Genomic DNA, 20,909 nt, shown 5'->3' with positions numbered 1-20,909 from the left:
TGATCCCAGTTTAGTTTGCTGGGAACAAATTATCACCATGAAGGTGCGTTATCATCTCAGCCTCCGGTGGACGATCACACGGTCGTCTCGCAGCGCCACCGATCTGCTTCTTACACGGGCTGGGCTGAAGTCGAAGGACCATGTTTCAAAGGAAACACGACCGACCAGAGGAAGATCAGTGAGGCTCGAACAAAGTTCTGCATGGCATCAAGTCAACAACAGACCCGGGTGAGCTTGAGAATGGTTACAAGATAAACCGTACGACTCCCCTGGAAATGCACGACGTGCTTCAGAAAGAGTCCTCTGGCCTTCAACAACAGCACGACGAGGATGAAGAAGGTGAGACTCTGTACACATGAATCTGAAGATGAAGAGCCAGATGAGTACATGAACCTTTATGAAGCCTCACATGTGGATGTTCGTCATACGATCTACACGTAGAAGCTTCTTCTACAAGACTCTGCAAAGATCCCTACACTGAAATTAAGCATCGATGCGTTATTACTGACAGTATGGTTACAGATATAAGCCTATGTTTAATAAACTAAAAGTTATTTTAGTCATTTCTGGTTTCATTTTTCAGCCTTAGAATCTGGGAAGAATTGTACAACGTTCTTATGTTCCTAAAGAAGTTGATAGGAACAATTTTATTATTTGAAAGTACAAATATTTAATTAACATCATTAGACTTAAAATACACCTTAAAACATTAAAGTATGACTTTAATACGAAGCAACATGAAATAGGGAAATAATGTGTAGATACATGAAATTTGGTGTAAATCATTAATTGGGGGCGGGGGGGGGGGGTCATTCTTTTGCTACAAGCCTGAGAAAAGATGACATTTTACATCTAATCTTATATATTTTGGTTACTGGAGTGTCTGAAGATACTTTTGGTGCATTTTGGGAAATACTGACCAAACAAGGGAGAACATGGAAGACAGAACCTTTTTTTTTTTTTTTTTTTACACTTTTTGGCTCTTTTTATTGAAGCCAGCTGTAAACAGCTGTTCAATATTGATCGTCTGGATTTTGTTTGTAACATTTTGGCACCAATGAAATCTGAAGCCCAATATCTGGCGATCATGGTCTGATTTATAATCCAAGTTGAAGTCGGGATTTTTAGCCTTTAACCTTGAATTCTGTTCGTGTCCGGGATCGTTTTTGTAAGAAATGTTTTTCTTTTAATACCTGATGCAGTTTATTGGAGTACCATCAAAACCTTCTGGTCTTCATGCAAAGACCGTCCAGGACGTGGCTTTTCTTTGTGTCGTAGTAAAAAAAAATCAGCATCCGGACAAACTGGAGTATTTTTGGACGAAAACTGGGTGCTGATCATTTGTTTTCAAACGAAACTGGAAAATAAATCTGTGTAAACTGAAAGTCCCGCCTCCTGGAACAAACCCGTTCAAAGTTCGCACCATCGCTGTATAAATGTCTGAATTAAAACTCTCACGTCGTGCTAACGAGCTGGGCGGAAGTGATGAAATGTGACAGCAGCGAGGAGCGTAGATTACAGCCCGGTCGTTTTAATTAAAGGCTCTAATCCGGCTTCATTTAGAGTTAATCAGATCTTCGGGGGGGGGGGGCCTGAAAGACTGAAAAGACGAAGGATTTTAGATCCTCCATCACCACAGGGAGAATCAGGGGAGAGGAAATAGACGATAAGAATAATAGATAAATAAACCGCGAGGTTGGTCTATTTCGAAGGGTCGCAGCACCGGCCCTGATCTTCCTCCCAGTTAATCCCAGTCTTTGTTACCTTCATCTCTCCCATCGTCTCAATTTCTTCCACTTTAATTGTATCACACATTCGATTACCCCCTAATCTCATCGCTTCTCCCCTTTTGGACTTTCACACGTGTCTTTGTTTGCTCCTAAACTTTTGTTTACTTTTCTGTACTTTTATTTTGCAGCTCGGTCTTTTCTGTTCACCTGACCCTCGGTCTCCTACGTCTTCATCCCCCCCCAGCCCCCACCCCACCCCCCCGTCGGGGCCTCACTCGCTCAGACCAACTTTAGATTGATCACAGTCATTACCTCCATTAATGAGCGGGATTGAGTTCTTCACTGGGCCTCGCCGAGCCCGTTAGGTCACACCGACTGGGGATATGGATTGCTGGAGGCTTCCCAGCATGCAGTGCAGCCAAGGCCAGCCAAAGTACACTTTAATCACCTGCCCCCCCCCCCCCCGTGCCCCCAACATCAAATGACTGTTTAATGACGGCGTGGCAGATGGGTTCAGCCCGACACAAGGGCAAATATTCAAGCTTCTGTCGTAGGTAGACGGACACGGTTTGAGCTTTTATTGAAATGTTTCATGTTCAGGAGGTTAAACGGGTCTGAAGTGAGAGTCCAGCAGCTGCGTCCAGAACTACAAATCATTTCTGGGCGTTAAGAGCGTCGCAGCCGCCCGGAGGTGATTTGTGGGAAAACTGGCTGCATTTTGACTTCACCTCCTAAATGTTTTTCAGGTTTTATTTTACTTCATTTTTCACAAAGATTAAAGACATTCAAGCTCAAATTATGAACTTTTTGGTTTATTTTTTAATCTTTGTGCTGATCATCATCATCATCTTCATCATTACCACACATTGTGCACCCGGTGACAAACTATTATACATCAAGCTAAAGCAAGCAAAGACCTTATATAACGTTTGACCTTCAACCTGGGAGGATGAAACGTGTATGCAACACGTTGCCTAGTGATTGAACACGTGTATCAAGTTTCACAACACTATCTGCTCATGATGCGTTCATGTATGAAGCTTCATTAAATTATCTTTAGCAGACCAGAAGTTACGGGCGGGACAAGAGAAATTTTACTGACGGAGATGATATTGTTAATTTATGTCCGCCTTCGACGGGCGTATTAAAACGTTGCCAAAACATGTGGAGGAGCCACGGCAACATTGAGTCAAGACAAAGTCACAAAGAGTTGTTAGTTTATCCTTAAGTTATAAAAATTTTAATAAAAATCATATTAGGATGAGATTATTTGGCTGCATGGTAAATTCATCCAGCGCAACAAGATAACTGTAAATATTATAAAACTGAACTTTTATATAGTTTTAAAACTTCAAACAACCATCCTGAAATCAGTTTTTAAATCAGTTTTTTCATCTTGTGACATTTTAAATAGCTCATTGAGCTCAAAACCAAGTTTCATAAAAAAAAAAAAAAAACCTCGTCATTGTGACTGAATCAAACCCACGACACAAACTTTAAGGATCTGACTAAAACAAATAAAATAAAAAAGGAGCAAAATCATAAACCAACTGAGAGCCAGAAATCAGGTAGCAGACTTTATGATCCCGCACTAAACTGCAGAGACGGAGTGTTTGTGTGCTCAGAGGGCTGATTAGTGATGAGAGACACCTGAGCTGATGGAGCGCAGGTGTGAGGTGGAGCTGACGGACGGGATGAGCGGAGAGAACAATACAACGAACCGCAGACAAAATGAAAACATTGAGCTCAGCTGAACGTTATGTTTAAAAGTAACGCCATCGTAGCCTTGCTTTGACGACGGCGCTCGTATCAAAAACCACCTGGACCGCGTAGAACCTGGTCCAAGTGAGTCCTGCTGGGACAACGGAAAACGGCAAGAATGCGCATCATAAAACATGTCCCACTAGAAACGGGCCCACAGTTAACAAAAAGTACATTTTTCAATCAGCCACAACTGAAAAAATGAAAAGAAATCTGGTTTCTGCTGGATTTCCATTTTTAATCTGAACTGTGCGCAGCGTTGCTTGTATGGCAAGCAAAAGTGTTATATAATTGTCACATTAAAAAGTACTGTGATGAGTCATTTCTATATTTATTTTTTATATCTCATATCAGTCATCAGTTTGAATGTCTTTGTTTTATACTTAAATGTTATTTAAATCTGTTTTTATTTTGCATCAGTTTGAATCAAACTGAAGCAAACGCTCCGTTTTTTTTTTTTTCCGTTTCATCCATTTCATATTAATATTTTCTGAAGTGAAACACAGAAAATGGCAGGAAGCACATGTTTGATGAATACTAGAGGCGTAGGAGCTGGGGACTTCACATTGAAGCAGGTTTTTAATGTGCAGCGTTCTGACAGGTCGAGAAGGAGCAGCGAGGTCCTAATCCGGTTTGGGGTGGGGGTTACGCTCTGACATCTAAAATCCTCACCGGCAGGAGCATTTGCAGCATCGTGCATGCATGTAGCAAACCAATCACATCAGGTTTGCTGCCGTCTCTGATGTCTGTATTTTTTTAAATTTCCAACTAAATACCGGCGGATTGAACAGAAAGGTTGTTTCTCAGGTGTGGAGCGGAGGGATGGGAGGCTGTTTGTGCCGAAGGCTTTCTGTGGAGGAAAATATATAAAAAAGAAGATTGTGAACAAACTGTGGCCTCCCTGCAGCCTGCACCGTTGTACAGCTGCTGTCAGTGCTGCATGCCCCCCTGACAGTCTGCTCTTTAATAGCTAATATCAGGGTACATTTCCTCAGGCACTGGACTGGAACGGAGAGATGTCGGGCCGTGCTGTGGGCATTTCTCTCCACCTCTACTCTCTCTCTGCTGCTGCTGCGAGGACACGCATACTCAAACCTTAACAGGCCGCCGCTGAGTCATCCGGGTGATATATACCGCCCGCTGCACCTCGTCCGTCTCTGCAAATATGCATGAAGAATCTGAAAACTGGACGGATTGTTGGAAATCTTTTCCCGTGAGTTCATGTTCTCACAGACTCTTTATTCCTCTGCGAGACATTTTTAAAACCAAAAGAAACAAAAAAAAAAAAAAAGGGAAATCTAAAAGATTTTTAATCAAGACAACTTCCAGAATTTAAAATCTCGTGGGAGTTTAAAGCAGCAATTCAGATCTTACGAAGCAGAAAAGTACATGCTACTCAACCGTTAATGTTATATAATCTGAGGGATTTATTCTGACCACATTTACAAAATAATGGCGTCTGATGGGCAAACCCTGGCCCGCGGGCCGTATGCGGGCCGGTGGGCATTTTAATTGGCCCGCCGAAATTGTCCAAAATTTAGACAATTAAAAAAAAAAATTTTTTTGTGTATTTTTCAGGGGTGCTGAGGTAAAATTTAGGGGTGCTTAAGCGCCCCCCAAAAAGAGGTTAAAATCGCCACTGGTTCAAATTATATTTAAAAAACTGAATTTAATAGGGAAAAAAAAACCGGTGTTGTTTTACCTGTAGTTCCAGCATTTCCCCAGTAGAGGCGCACTACAGACACTGGTGTGCATTATGGCCCGGCCCTTCGCTCCAATTTTAGAACTCAATGTGGCCCACGAGTCCGAAAGTTTGCCCACCCCTCTTTAGACTGATATTCCTGCAGGGATGGATCCCAGGCTGCAGCTACAGCTAGATGCTGCTGCTGTTTGTCAAATTCACCACAACCACAATTTTTTTTGTAAATTTAAAAACAACTAGCGATGCACGATATTATCGACGTGGTATCGGTATCAGCTGATATCAACGTTAAATTTAAATATCGGACATCGGCCATTTCATTAAAATAACTCGCTGATATAAAAGGCGCTGTTTTTGCCTTCAGCGGCTGCACAACGCGATGACGTCACGTGCGCCATAACCGAATTCAAAATGTCGGCGGTGTGGAAGTTTTATTTTTCGTTGGTGAGGATGTCGGATTTCGAAGATTTACGGAGTACGTTTTACTGCATCGTCCGCAGTCGGATATATTTTTCCGAAGTAACGTTACTTGAGTTATAAGCCGTCATTTCCGTCGTCGTTGAGAAGCTAACAGCCGATAGCACGACTTGTTGGGTGAGTTTTACCACAGACATTTGGACGTTGTGTTAGCCCCGTTAGCATGATTAGTCTTACGGCACAATGGATAGACGTAAACTTTGAACTTAAAAAGTCTGTCCTTCATGCACAGGAGTGCAGAGGATCCACACTGCAGCTATAGGAACCTGGAACAAACCTCCACAAGTGAGACAGCATTACAGGCGACTAATGCTAATAAATAACATTTAACTCTTTTCATTTAATATAAGTTAAAGTGCTATGGATATGACTGTTACTGAATATATGTCACCAGCTCTTACAGCTGTTGTGCAATTTTTGTAGCAAATAAGCCTAAATAAGAGGACTATGTTCTGACAAAGGAACATATATAAAATATCGGTATCGGCATCGGTTATCAGCCGAATAAGTTTCAACATATCGGCCAAAAATCCAATATCGTGCATCCCTAAAAACAACCTAAAACTGATCATGTGGCGTTGTTTCAGGTGGGGTCTTGTTCTCGCTCGGTCCAGGTCAGCCCGGTCTGATTTTGGGCTCTGTCACAAGCCAGTCACTTTTTTAGCTGCCTCTAGCCGTTCTGGACCGGCACAGACCCTTTAATGTCGAGAGTTACGGTGCCGCTGCAACATCGTTTGGAGGCTTAAGGTAAGTTCTTAATGGGCTGCGATTAGTTGGCAAACAGGAAGTCTCCAAAAACATTTCCCAACATTCATGGGGGCTCACAACGTCTTAGCCTGAGCTGCAGAGAGGCTCAGTCTTACTGACTGAATTTTGATCATGTTCAAAAGAAATTGTGCATCGAACTTTCTCTTAAAATAGTCACGTAGTCACCGTGGGCGTCTCAAACACCTTGCTTTTGTCTCAGGTGTCTCCGACCTGCCTAACGAGCATGAGCTGTTTTTTAACACCTGCATGGGAGCTGTTCTCTGACAGAAAACACGTTTAGGTCTAAAACCAACTCCAATGACGATAAATATACTGTATAAATAAAAATATACTGGTCCAAACTAGTTTACTGTTATTTCAGAAGTGCGCTCCAGTAGATTGAATCATGAACAAAAGAGCGTGGCTGCCCAGGTGGGTTCAAGGTGGACTGAGGTGGGTATAATGTTGGCAGCGATGGACAAGAACTGTTTAATAAGCCGTGCACACAAACATAGCTTTGGTTGTGTACAGTCAATGTGAACTGGGGGTTATCAGTCTGATCCCTTACACCTGTCCACGAGTGTCCCTCAGGGGTCCATATTAGGCCCAACACTTTTTAAGATTCACATAAATACCATTGATCATGCTGCTGCTGGTGGTTCTAGCATGTGCTTGTATGCTGATGATACCATTTTATACATCAAATCCATCTCCAAAGGCTGCTTTGTGATCAGTGTAACTACAGTCAATCCACTAGTCCAGTCCATAACCCAATGCTGTCCCTCAGAGGTCCACATGGTCACATTTTACGTACAGGAAATATTATAATGAATGTTTATATTTAGAACTTGTGCGCGTGTAATCTCTATGTTGTTTAATGTGACAAAAGTGTATATATTGTACGTGAGGGTTGTTTGTATCTAACCCCCTGTTGCTGCCTCTTGGCCACTTTCTTGTTGTAACTAGTTCTCAAACAACTAACCAGTGTAAACAAACAAACGTTTGCCACGGTTTTCACAAATTGGATGCTCAAAAAACGGCCGCACAGCTCACTGGTCCCAGTCACCAACTGTCAGAAACCAGTGAGGATGCAGCTAAAAGTTGAATCTGTTTTGTTACAGAACAGCGAGATGATTAAGTAGCAGGCCAGTCTCTAACAGTTTCACAGAAAGACGAGGCGTGACTCAACTCATCCTTCACAAACCAGTGCAGGCAGGAGGTGTCTCCAGCAGCTCTGTTCCTCCAAACAGGTCGACCAGAACGTGAAAAATAAAAACACAGACTGAGAGAAGAACCCTTCAGTCGGTGCTGACGGCGTTTGTGTTTAAATTACTCACAAACGTTGGATTTACTATGTTGGCTTAGTTTGTACAGAGTTCTGCTTTAAGTCAGTCAACATGTTCTTCAGGGAACTTGCCCCAAAGACTTTTCATGTACCGTATTTTTCGGATTATAAGTCGCACCGGATTAAGCAAAACCAAACAGTCAAATAAGTCAAACTTTATTCAACTCGTTCACAATAACCACATAAAATCGGTTTGAGGTCAGTAAGCACAATCAGAATTCATGCATAAGGCTCACTGTCGATTTTGAGAACATTAAAGGATTTTAAGTGCGCCTTATAGTCTGAAAAATACGGTATATAAAATAATATCGACACAAAAAGGTGCGTTTTGAAAAAACAAAAGTCATAAAGCAGGTCACATCGTTCCTCCACTTCATTCATGAGCATCACGTCTTTTCATAAAAGCGGAGATCTGCCTCCAGTCGTTTCCACTCCGGTTTTATGTTCCATCAAACATCAGCCGGACGGATGCAGCATTTATCCACCTGGACAATTAATTTTACCCACATGTGAGCACATTAATATTCATTACCTGCTTTGACAAACCAACACCCCCGTGTGCTGGAGGCACAATGGTGAGAAATGTGTGGGGTTTTTTTAGGTTACTGGAATGATTAATAGCTAATTATACGTTTTGGTTATTACACATGTTCCTTAAAGGTGTGTTTTAAGTCATTTATAAAAAGTGTTCCCAAAGTCAGAAGGAAGTTTATAACACTTTACGTCCTTTAGCCATTTTTAGATGATCGTTTTATTTACCCAGAGAAAACATTTAGCAAATCCAACATCCTTTCATCGGCATAAACCAACATTTTATTCACAACAGAACGTGGTCAACGCGCTCATTGTTCAAACTGCGAGACTGTACCATGTTTGATAAAAACTATAAGATCATTTTGACGTTTGTGGCAGCAACACATCTCAAAGAAGTCAGAAAAGTGTCGACAAAAGCTGTGAAAGTAAAAGCTACTAATAGAAAACAGCTGGAGGAGCGGTTTGTAACTACTCAGGTTAATCAGAGGTCAGTGAGTGGAACTGGAGAGAGCGTGTTAGAGAGGCTGAATTTCAGAAGTAAAGATGGGCAGGGGTTTTACTACTGCGTCTTAAAATAGTGGAACATTTTCAGAATAATGTTCCTCAACAGAAAACTGGAGAGTCTTTGAATATCCCATCGTCTACAGTTCATAATATAAAACGATTTAGAGAATCTGTAGAAATCTCTGAGTTCAAAGGTCAAGGCTGAAGGTCTATATTAGATAGTGGAGATCTTTGGGCCCTCAGGGGTCCCTGCATTAAAACCAGGTCTGGTTCTGTTCTGGGCTCAGATCATCGTCTGTCAACACAGTTCATCCACAGATGCTGCTTAAAGCTCTATCAGACAAAGAAGAGGCCAGATGTGAACACCATCCAGAACCGCTCTGGACCTCTGGACCAGAGCTCGTTTCAAATGGACCGAGGTGAAGTTCAGAACTGTTCTGTGGTCAGACGGATCCAAATCTGAGATTCTTTTTAGAAAACACAGCCTATAATCAGAGCACAGTTCAAAGGCCTGCCTCTCTGATGGTATAGGGGTGCATTAGTGCTTCTGACATATCCAGCCTACACATCTGGAAAGCCACCATCAACACACAACAGTGTACACGTAGAACCAAAGCTACAACTGACAAGTCCACACGTAGGACTGAGAAGAAACTTCTTGTTTTGAGAGAAGATTCTTCGTTTCGTTTGTTCAGTTTATCACCGTGTGGCCGCAAGGACACAAAAATAATTCAATACGAGAGAAACTTTTTTTTCTAAGAATTAAAACTTGGAAAACCGGCACACCGTCGCCCCCTAGAGGACAGGAGATGAATGCTCTCCGTTGCTTTAACGACGCAGACCTGCTGAAATGATTAAAAGTACCTTTAAAAGCTGAAAAGCAGTTTCTAATCCTCTGCCGTTTCCTCCTGGTTCAACAACCGAATGTGCTTTGATTTAGTCAAAGCAGCCAACACAAAGCTAAAGTGATCAAGTGAAGCGTTGTGAGCACTAAATCTCAGGAGGTTTATTCTTCTGAAGAGCAGCAGCTGTACACATCTGCAGACCGTTTGGTTGTGGTGGGGGTGGGGAACAAACCTTTCCTGTTGGTGCCGTTGGGGACGTGCGAGGTGTTGATGCCCTTGGCCACCTCCTGGATGGCGGTTTCCTTGGTGACCGCTGAGCCTTTGAGCTTACTCTTTGAGCGTTCCCGGGATTTTAGCTTCTTGGCATGTTTGGTGCCCTTGTAGTGGGCCACGGCCTGGTTCTGGGGGGAAACAGACGAAACGAGGCAGATTTTCAAGATGAGGACGTTAAATATGGGCTCAGAGTGAAACATGGAAACGAATAAATAAAACAAACAAAACTTTGACTTTTCAGTAATAAAAAACATTTATTATGAATTATGTTTGTTAGTTTAAGAGAGAAACAAATCAAACTCAACATTACTCAGGAAATGAGTTTTCTTTTTTGTTTTTAGTATTTTGTCAGAGGCGGCGCAGAGCAACGGGTCCTGGCGAGTGGAGGGAGCAGTTTTATCCACCAGGTGCAGAGGTGGAGCCAGGGGGTGGCCAATGGAGACCATGACCCCCCCCCCCAGAATAATCTTTGGTCACCGCACCGGCCATTTGAGTAAATTATATGTTTAAGCAATAAAAAATAGAAAGCATAGTGACTGGTGTGGCTTGCATTTATATAAGGTGGTGGTGGCGGCCATCTTGGATTTTGACGTGGCAACCCAATTATTGACTGTGACATTTGTTATAGCTGGATGTAGCCACACACTGAAATGGAAGTGGGTACCTCACTCATCTTTTATGTTTTTCAATTCACAAGAAGGAGGGATGGAGAGTATTTTTAATTTCCTCTTTGTTTCGCAACGGGAGACGAAAAGGTTCAACGACGGACACAGGACGTACCCAGAATTCCTCAGGGGGGATACATGTTGCCCGCCACATGTTTTAAGCCTAAACTGTGTTGCAAAACTTTTAAACCTTTTGTTCAAATCTCCTACATTTTAAACAAGATGTCGCGTGAGATTACAAAACCTTTACAGGTTGACTCAGCTACTGCCATAAAATCTGTAAAATCAGTTAGTGCTTGAAGTATCTGTTGGGTATGACTCTCAGCTACTACAACACCAGACTTTAGTCCAATATCTGGGACATTAACTAAGTTAAAGCAATTTGTATGTTTACCAAAGTTAACTGGCTGCGGCGGCCATCTTGACAAGAGTTGACTTCAAAACTTTAATCGGTTGTAGATTATTTTGATAGTTTCAACAAAATCTGTCAAATGTTCCATGAGATATTTTGCTAAAAAACAACGAGACATTCACACACTAATCACAGGATGTACCTCTACAACTGATTCACTTTCAGAGTCAATCCAATTCAAGATGGCCGCCACAGCTAATCCGTCTTAGCGAGTGTAACATGGTTACAACTCAGTGAGTTTTACAGATATTGAGCAAACGTTTGATGTGGAAAAGGCAGAGTTTCATCCTCACAACATAATCTGAGCGCTACCTGTTGTGACAGTCAACACAGCCGGTCTGTTAGCAAAATATCTTATGAAGGATGAGTTTCTGACATTTGCAGAAAGTAAGCATTGGACGTACATCTATAACTGACCTTGGTGTCCCAGGATTACAAACCTACATTTTGCTGTGTCTTTCTTTAAAAGAATCAATAATGTGCAATCAGTCATTATTCTAATAACGTGTTTGTAAAGACGTGTTTTCGTGTCTGCAGGAGCGCATGCACTTCATTTCCTGTGACACTGGCGGAGTTTACAGGACGACTTGAGAAGTTGTGTTATTAAAACGAGACGTTTCCCTACATGTTTTGTGGACTCGCACACAGCTTTTTATCTGTAGTTTTCTCTTTATATTTATGGAGTTGTCTCCGACTGTTATTTGCGTTGCTGCACCGTTTTCAGCTGCTCATAAATCTTTACGACCTCGAGTCACGGGGCGACAGTATACATTTACTCTCTCCTGCAGTCCGAGCGGCCGTGAGGACCCAAATTATGGAAATAGTTTCTTTAAGACAGAGTTTAGCAACAGTTTCAGAGGATGTGGAGGTCCATGCAGGTAGAGTTCAGGAGAAGCATCGTGGGAGGAGGCTCTTCCTTTGAGACGTCTCAAACATTCAACATTCTCTCCACCAGATTCAAATAAACTCATCCTGTAAATAAATGTTCCGGCAGCGCGCGAGCAGCACCTGGCTCCTGCTGAGGCTTATTTCTGTTTCCCCTGAAAAGACTGGCATCAAAATCTAATTATTCCTGCGTGGATCGGTGCTGTGGGGGCTGGATCAGAACCGTGGAAGAAAAATATTAAGATCTGGATTCAAGAACAAACGCAGAGCCGAGACGTTGGTGTTCCTGCAGGAATCTATAAATAAATAACCTTTCAGTGAAGGTGGGTTGTTGGAGGGATATTAAGTGACCTATAAAGTCAGGTAGTCATTAAAAGACTAAAAACGTTAAAACATGTAATCATCAGAGTAAGAAAAGTATTCCAGCTCGTGTTACTGACAATATTTTTATTATTATACGCCCGTATCGTTAAAGTCGAACCTCCATCTGTCTGAAAACTTTCTCTCGTAACTTCTGATCCGCTCAAGTTAATTTCATGAAACTTGATGCGTCTTCACTAAACAAAGTGTCCTGTGCACTTTCATCACTACAGCTCCAAGGTCAAAAATCAAGGTCAAATGTTACACAAGGTCTTTGCTTGTCCAGGCCATTGGCATAGATTGCTGTGCAATAGATCGCTGATGGGCGTTCAATGTGTCGTTTTCAGTGTTCAGGTTTAAAACCACTGAAACCTAAAGGTCATTAAAGGAAAAGTAAAGTTGAGGTTTTTAATTTCTTTGTGTGTTCGGTTGTAAAGTTAACTACGTCTGTTAGTGTCGGCACAGTTAGCCTGAAAATAAAAATAATTTTAAACTAAAAGGAGAAGTTTAAGACTGATCTGGTGAAGATAGCTACAGCTTTCAGGTTCTGAGTAACTGAGCTAAGTCTTGGAGGGGTAGTAGCTGAGAGTCATCCTCAACATGTTCTCCTGGTGTTAGCAGATCACACAAGTTTGTGTTGAAATGTTCACCTGAGGCAGCAGGGACAGACGTTCTTTAGATGAAGGAGAGCTTCATGAACGCATGACTTCCTGTGCACCGTTTAAAAAAGTTTTAAGTTGACTTTATTGGATAAACGTTAGAAATGAACAGGAAGTTCTTCTTTAGCATCAAAATGCTCATCTGGTCAAAAATCCATCCAACCTTCTTCTACCATTCTTCTGGGGTTGAGTCGCAGAGGCAACAGGTCCAAGAGGGAAACCTGGACCACCCTCTCACCAGCAAGTCCTGGGAGACCTCAAGGTGTTCCCAGGCAGGAGAGGATATATAGTCCTCCCAGTAAGTTCTGGGTCAGCTCCAGGGTCTTCTCCCAGTGGGGTGTGCCTGGAAAATCTCCAGGGGAGGCCTCGAGAGACATCCTGATCGGATGAACCACCTCAGCTGACTCCTTTTGATGCAGAGGAGCAGCGGCTCTACTCCGAGCTCCTCTGGATTACAGAGCATCTTCAGCTGCTGGTATCTGGTATCCTGTCTGTTTGGTCATGATCCAAACCTCAGGACCACAGGTGAGGGTTGGAACGTAACCGTACCAGTAGCACAGTGGCACAACTGGTAGAGCTGCTGCCTCTCAGCGAGAAGGTTGCTGGTTCAAATCCTGGTCCAGGGGCCTTTCTGGGTGGAGTTTGCATGTTCTCTCCGTGCGTGCGTGGGTTTTCTCCAGGTACTCCAGTTTCCTCCCACAGACCAAAAACATGCATGTTAGACTGATGGTAACTCTAAATTGTCCCTAGGAGAGAGAGAGAGAGTGAATTTTTGTCTCGTTTGTCTCTATGTGTCCCTGTGATGGACTGGAGACCTGTCCAGGGTGTCCCCCGCCCCTCGCACAGTGATTGCTGGACATGGGCACCGGCGACACCCCATGACCCAAAATGGAAGAAGTGGGTAAAAGATAATGGATGGATGTTCACCGCAATTGACCAAAGCAACGCCGTCATTACTGAGGATGAGGATGATCCATCGATTCATTTCCTGCTCCATCACTCAGGAACAAGGCGTACCGATACTTGAACTGCTCCTCCTGGGGCAAAACAATCCTTTTTTCTAGTTGAGAACCACGACCTCAGACTTCACACTTGGCTGTGAACCACCACAGTGCACGTTGTGAACCACCACAGTGCACGTTGTGAACCACCCCAGTGCACGTTGTGAACCACCCCAGTGCATGATGGGGGTCTTGGACCAAAGACGCCAACAGAACCACATCATCTGCATAAAGCAGAGCAAAACCCAAACAGATCCCCTCCTCCGGCCTTCAGATCCTGTTCATGAAGACCAAACGCTCTGATTCAGTTTTATCGTGCGCACACTTTGGGCTGTTTGAAGTGAAACTGCACCACATCGCCTGGTACTCATGAAACTACAGAAACAGTAAATATTAATAGAGTAAAAAGCCCGACTCTTCGTGCAGCTGTTCCAGGTGTGTTCTTTGTGTTTTGACGTCAGAGAGCTGAAAGTAACTCCTCATTACACTTTTTATTAATAAAATGTCTTCTCTGATGGTGAAATCCACAAAAACTCAGAGAGGAATCAAAGACTTGTGCTCTTATAAAACAAACGACCAAAGACACAGAAAGATAAAACATATTTTCTTTAACGAGTTCTGACGGCTGAACTCAATTAGCAGAGTTTAACTGTCTGTGTCGGAGCGACTCATCAACGGAGAAAAGCTCAGATTAATGTGATAAAAGATGTTTTTGTCTTTTGTTGAAAAACTAATTTTATGTTTAAACTCAGGAAACAAAGGAGGCGGCCATTTTCTGAGCTGCTTTGTGCTTTTGTTATAATTCTTTTGCTTTGCTTCAAACATGAACAAATATAAATAAATTAAATAAAATGACAGTTTTATTTACCCAATAATTATTTTTGATATACATGTGAACAAAAACTGTAAAATGAAAGTATATTTTAAAAAATAATAATAAGCAGTTAGAAAATTAGTAAAAATGCCATGAACAAAACGAGATAGAGTATTTATAAAGCAATTTATTTTATTTTCTTGAGATCAGTCTTTATACAAGTGCACCTTCTCATTTTTGTGTCCTCACCACAAATTGTGTTGTTTTATTTTTATTGTTAACCTTAGAGACCTTTTACAAACTGATAAAAGGATCATAAAACAGACTTTTTACATAGAAATTACAGACTAAAGCCGAGTTTATGACCCCGGCTCATAAACAGAACCACATCCAGTAAAACAGAAACATTAAAAACCTTTTCTCTTTACAGCCCCAGGCTGTTCACCACTTTACTGACAGAAGTTCCTGAAGAGCAGAAAACGTCAAATTAAACTCTTGTCTCCGAGTAAATGACATCATCTGACATGGGGGTGTCCAACTGACACACGTTGGTCCATACTGGGACCCAAACTAAGTTTTATTTGGATATAAATGTTTTAAAAAACAAAAAAAACATTAATATTGTACTGGTACATATTTTCCTTACAGTAATTAATTTTGGTGGCACAGCTTTTGTAGTATTTACAGAAATTTGTACTATGCTGCGCAGCTGTTGGCACGTTTGGTCATTCATTTCAGAAGGCACGGTTATTCCAGGAGTTACGGTAATTCCCGTGTCGGACCTACAGTTTTTCTGTTTCTCTGCCAGCTCACAGAGCAGAACAAACCTGCAAATACAATTATGGATTAAAAAATGTGCAAGGCGGTCACTGAAAATTAATTTAAATACATCTTAAATATTCTGGACCTTTGTTAGAGATGTCCTGATGCCTTCTTCAGTCCTCAGTCTGAAGAAGTATTCTGGATGAAAGACGAAACGTTTCAACAAAGAAGAATCCGCGGACCTGACTCAACCTTGATAGATTTATTAGAGATGTTTTTCTTATTTTAGCAGATCTTGTGGAGTTTTGATTGAATATGATCTAATGTTTCTGCAGTTGAACCTAAAAATAATAAATCCTCCCTGTTATTAAAATTGATTGACAGCTGAACACAGGTTGTATTTCCCTCATAAAGCTTTAAAATCAGCAGCTAATGAGCTGTAAATAAATATGAACTGTTCCTGTGTAAATATTCTCATCCTGAGTAATCACGGACTCACTCAGCATCCGAAACAGATCGATTCGATTTTGATGAACGGTGCCGTGACACGACTCGTCAGGGACGTTTCTGACTGAGCAGCTTCCAGCATCTTTGAGTTCCTCTTTAAAAATACTCTTTACTTTCAGAAAGGTATTGAAATGAAGGGCGGGGGGAACGTGGCACCCATCTGCTTGGTTAGGTGCTCGTCCCACGGTTGGATTCAGCGAGTTAATAGTCGTGCGTGCAGAGATTTGCTGATTAACTCCTGCTGAGATGTTTTGGACACGTGGCAGCAACACGGTGCGACGGACAGAGATGTAAGGACCAGAACGTCTGATAACCAGGAGCTTAATGACCTGAATAAACAACGGAGTGTAAAGAGGATCAACGGTGTGCCCGTCGACTCTGGAAACAACTGAATGAGGTGACCGGCACCGTGCGGTCCAACATCGCTGACCCACCACAGCTGCAGTTTAACCTCCATAGTGTTGCTTTCAGGCTCTCCTCCTTTATTTCCTCCTCTCATCTTCATGTTTTTCGGCTCAGATTTCAACAAATTGTCAAACGAGAAAGCTGCCTCATCGTTATCGCCCATTCTCGCTCAATCGTGTCTTTTTCAGAACCTGTCAAAGGGATAATTCAACCATTGGGACTGAACGGACCAGGACTGGTTCTGATTATTATTCTACAGTCTGATAAAAATGTATTTCACAATCCAAATTCCTTTATTTGTCCTTTGAGTCCTCGGCGCCTGCCTGCGCTTGGTTCAACACGACGCAGTGATCGTAGGAGGTAGAACTGATTGACCCGTGGAGTCCGTCCAACTCGAGATGAAAAAACAAACATTTTAACGAACCTACAGTTGATGTGGTGGAAGTGAAACAAACTCTGAGCCTCGGACGGAGGAGTTCAGGTATCTCATCTTGTTCTTGAGTCGTGGTTGGATGGAGCAGGAGATGCATCAGCAGATCGAGGTCTTCTCCTCAGTAATGAGGGCGTTGCTTCGCTCATTCATGGTGAAGAAAGAGTTGAGTTGAAAGGCGACGCTCTGGATCCGTCTACACCTGTGGACTGAAAGAATGAGATCCTGGACACAAGCAGCCAAAACGAGCGTTCTTCGTAGGAGGACTGGACTCTGAGGGTGAAGAGCTCCGTCGTCTGAGAGGAGCTCGGAGTAGAGCGCTGCTCCTCTGCATCGACGAGTCAGTCGAGATTCATCTGATTAGGACGCCTCCTGGACCCGGTCACAGACCAGCGGTAGAAGAGGGAGATACTCTGAGAATGAGCTTTCGCATCTGATCAAAATATCTACGACTTGGACATTTTGGAGATTATTTTGATCTAAAACTGTTCAATTCAAGGCGGCGGGCGAAATGCATTAAATAAAAAGTTAACGTTTAAAATCCTGAATGTGTTGAAAGACCCGTGAGCTGCAAACATCACGCCTCGCAGTATTCAGAGCTGTTTTTTGGTTTGCAACATTTCTGGATAAGAAGTCAGGATTTCTGGTCAGAAGAGCCGAGCTCCACCCGCTCGGACCCGCAGCTGCAGAGGACGTGGAGTCAAGATGGCCGACAGTCGGCTTTTATTCTTGACCAGTTTTGCACAACCTCGTGGTTCACATGTAAGAAAGCAGCTCTCGGTTTGATGTCATAAAGTTCACAAAGTGCCAACCGGTCAGTTCTTACGCTGATGCACCGTCACCTGCAGGGAACTGAACGCTCGGACTGAATTTAAAGCATTGTCGGCTCCTTTTGCTCTCTCTGGCGAGCGTCTGTCTTTTTGTCACTCTGCATGCGACACTGAGCCGAAGAGGCTGAACTCGTGCTGCTGCTTCAGCCTCGGCAGCGTCTCTGTTCCTGCACGTCGCTCTGACAGGAGCACGTTTTTGGCCTCCTGCTCTGAAGCAACGAGCTGCTCACCTGCGAGCTGAACCTCAGCTGGCACACGCTGCAGGCCGTGCGCCTCCTCTTGGCTGTGGGTGGGAGGCCGAGGGTGTGATGGAGGACGGCTTTCTGCACCGGGTCCATCTGGAGGGAGGCAGGGACACAGAGAGAGAGGCTAATTAAAACGCAGCTAAAGCTGACCTGTTAATCCTCCTCGACTCGGCCGTCGCTCACTGTGGAGAGAAACCGACTGCCGGAGGCTTCCACCAAACCAGGCGTCAATCTTTCACTCCGCTCGATGAACTCGAACCGTTCCCCGGATTAATTCCCTCATTTGCTCACTTTAGTCACATGCTAGTAGACGTTTAAACTGACGGCATTTAAACCCGTTTAGTTTTTCACAACAGATGTCAAAAGAGCAGCTTCTGGCCGTTAGCCGACTCAGCCGGCGGCGTGTCCGCACCGAGACGGAGGTCTGTCTGAAACGTTACAGAAGTCGTGTTCGAGAGGGAGTTCAGCTCTGAGACTAAAATCTATATACCTATAATCTGAGATTAACAAAGAATGTTATTTGTAGTTTCCTGGACTGTAACAACAAAAAGTCACTAAACCTTCAGAGTTTTTATAGATCGTCTTTAAAGAAGATGCAAAAGTAAAAAAATAAAAAAAAGCGACAGCTTTGCTGTAAATTTCTTTTTTTTTTTTCTAAATGTAAGAACGTGGAAACGAGATGAGTTTGTTTACTTGAAAACATCTTCAGCCATGGCAGTTTCTGTGCACGTGTCCGAGCTGCTGGGTTCTGGTGTAAACGTCGTCGGACGTTCCGCCTCCAAACGTGTCAACACGATAATCTGGACGGAGCTGCTCGTTTGGAGGATTTCTATGGCTCGTTCCAGAACCAGAGGAGGAGCTGGATCAATCAGCTGATGTGTCGACGCTGCTGCACTTCATAAAAACAAATGTTTTTCATCTGAAAACTGTAAAATTTCTGATTTTTGGACTTGTTTGAACCGTTTTGTTCACGTCAGTTTGCAGCTGCTGGTTTTTATGGATTATTAAACGATGCCTTGCTCTTCTTATTTCACGTCCTCATTTAGTTGTTTTGTTTCTGTAAATGCTCCTTTTTGCTCTTCCTGCTCACTCCCCTCGTTAATGAGCCCACCTGCTCTTCGTTAGTTAATTACTCCATCAAAGATCAGGTTCTCAGCTGGTCCTTGTCTTCCTCCTGGTTTTTGTTGTTAACCCTCCTGTTGGTATTTGTTTGTTGTTGTTGTTGTTGTTGTTGTTGTTGACCCCGTCTCTGCAGGCTTTTTTTTGTTTTTGTCTAAAGAACATAATTGCATGGTCTGTCCAGTCCGAAGCTTCTCATCATTTAACTGCAGTAGATGGACAGATGGATATTTTATTCATCCCTAAAGAAGAAAGTCCAGCAGTTTCCACAAACACAAGATAAAGATGAATAATGTACATAAGTTGGAAACGACAACAACTTAAAACTTAAAGACTCCTGAGCAGCAGGTCTGAATGATAAATCTCTGTTAATGCTAACGTCTGCTCCTTCTGTTCAGTAAACTGATGCTCATTTAGTTCTTTCTTCATCAGATTGGACTAATTTCATTTTGTGATCAAATAAGGAAGAAATGCCTTCTTCGTATAATCTGACGTTGCCTCACTGATGTTTGATGTGAAAGTCGGACGTTTTAAAAAATGTGTTTTTTTGCTTTAGTGGAGAATTCTCTCACATTTTGTTAAGTGGAACCAGAGGTTTTAAACATTTTCACAGCTCTGCGCTCAGCTGTTAAAAACAAACCGTATTTTACTCTCGTTCACCACGCGTCTGTTTATCTGCCCGTTAGCAAAATATCTCATGAACCATAAGGACGCTAACTGAATTAATCACCGGATGAACGTCTACAAAGGATTAACCTCTGGACTCAACCTGATTCAAGACAACAAAAAATGGCTACAGCTCGAGTCATTCTCGCAGATATTTAACTGAAAATGGGCGTGGTGGTAGCTGAGAGTCATCCCCAACCATACCCTGAGAGCTAATGGACTTTTTCAAGGGTCTCAACATGACCAAGCAAAGGTCGACTCGCTGCAAGTTCAGAGTTGGTCCATTGGGTGATCCCGCCTGCGTTCAGCTTGGTTCCTAGGACCCACTCGGACCCGGTTCCAGACGAATGTCCGCTGAAGATCTGACGTCAGCAGACTGCTGGACACTGATTGGTCAGAGCGCAACGTCAATCATGAGAGTCTCAAACCCACCCTTTTAAAACACTGCAGCCGCATCATTCGTTTATTTGCTTTAAATATAATGTATCCACAAAAATGGCAGCACATAAACCAACACTGTGGTGAGGAGGTGCAGATGTTTCTGTGTTTGTTGGCTGATGACAGAATTCAGATGGAGTTAGACCAGAGGGACTTGATTTACCAGCACCGACCGGCAGGAGGAAGACGGTCTTGACTCGACATTTCACCAGCTCACAGACTGTGCAACAAGCTCCACATCCTTTATGACCACCTGTTTGAAAGGAGGTTGAAGTGGCACTCCAAGAGTTCTTCTAATGACCAGCAATGCTACTGCCACCTATAAGAGCTTATCTTTAATACTGCTAACAGAACCACACTGATGACAGGAGCATGCTGCTAACAGGACCTCACTGCTAACAGGACCACACTGCTAAAAGGACCACACTGCTAACAGGACCTCACTGCTAACAGAACCACACTGATGACAGGAGCATGCTGCTAACAGGACCACACTGCTAACAGGACCTCACTGATGACAGGACCACACTGCTAACAGGACCACACTGATGACAGGAGCATGCTGCTAACAGGACCTCACTGATGACAGGACCACACTGCTAACAGGACCACACTGCTAACAGAACCTCACTGCTAACAGGACCACACTGCTAACAGGACCACACTGCTAACAGAACCTCACTGCTAACAGAACCTCACTGATGACAGGACCACACTGCTAACAGGACCACACTGCTAACAGGACCACACTGCTAACAGAACCACACTGATGACAGGAGCATGCTGCTAACAG

General features: G+C 43.0%; 1 protein-coding gene across 1 annotated transcript in view; it reads right to left on the bottom strand.

The window, feature by feature from the left end:
• Positions 1-20,909, bottom strand: part of znf385d (zinc finger protein 385D) — a 93,357-nt gene that overhangs the window by 14,126 nt on the left and 58,322 nt on the right. The window contains exons 3-4 of the mRNA XM_037676520.1: positions 17,879-17,986; positions 9,878-10,046 (exon numbers count right to left, since the gene is read on the bottom strand). Coding sequence (XP_037532448.1) covers positions 9,878-10,046; positions 17,879-17,986 — 277 coding nt within the window. The remainder of the gene's footprint in view (positions 1-9,877; positions 10,047-17,878; positions 17,987-20,909) is intronic.

Source organism: Nematolebias whitei, chromosome 5 (assembly GCF_014905685.2).
Source record: "Nematolebias whitei isolate Nwh7 chromosome 5, NemWhi1, whole genome shotgun sequence".
Taxonomy (NCBI): domain Eukaryota; kingdom Metazoa; phylum Chordata; class Actinopteri; order Cyprinodontiformes; family Rivulidae; genus Nematolebias; species Nematolebias whitei.
This window is presented reverse-complemented; position numbering and strand designations above follow the sequence as displayed.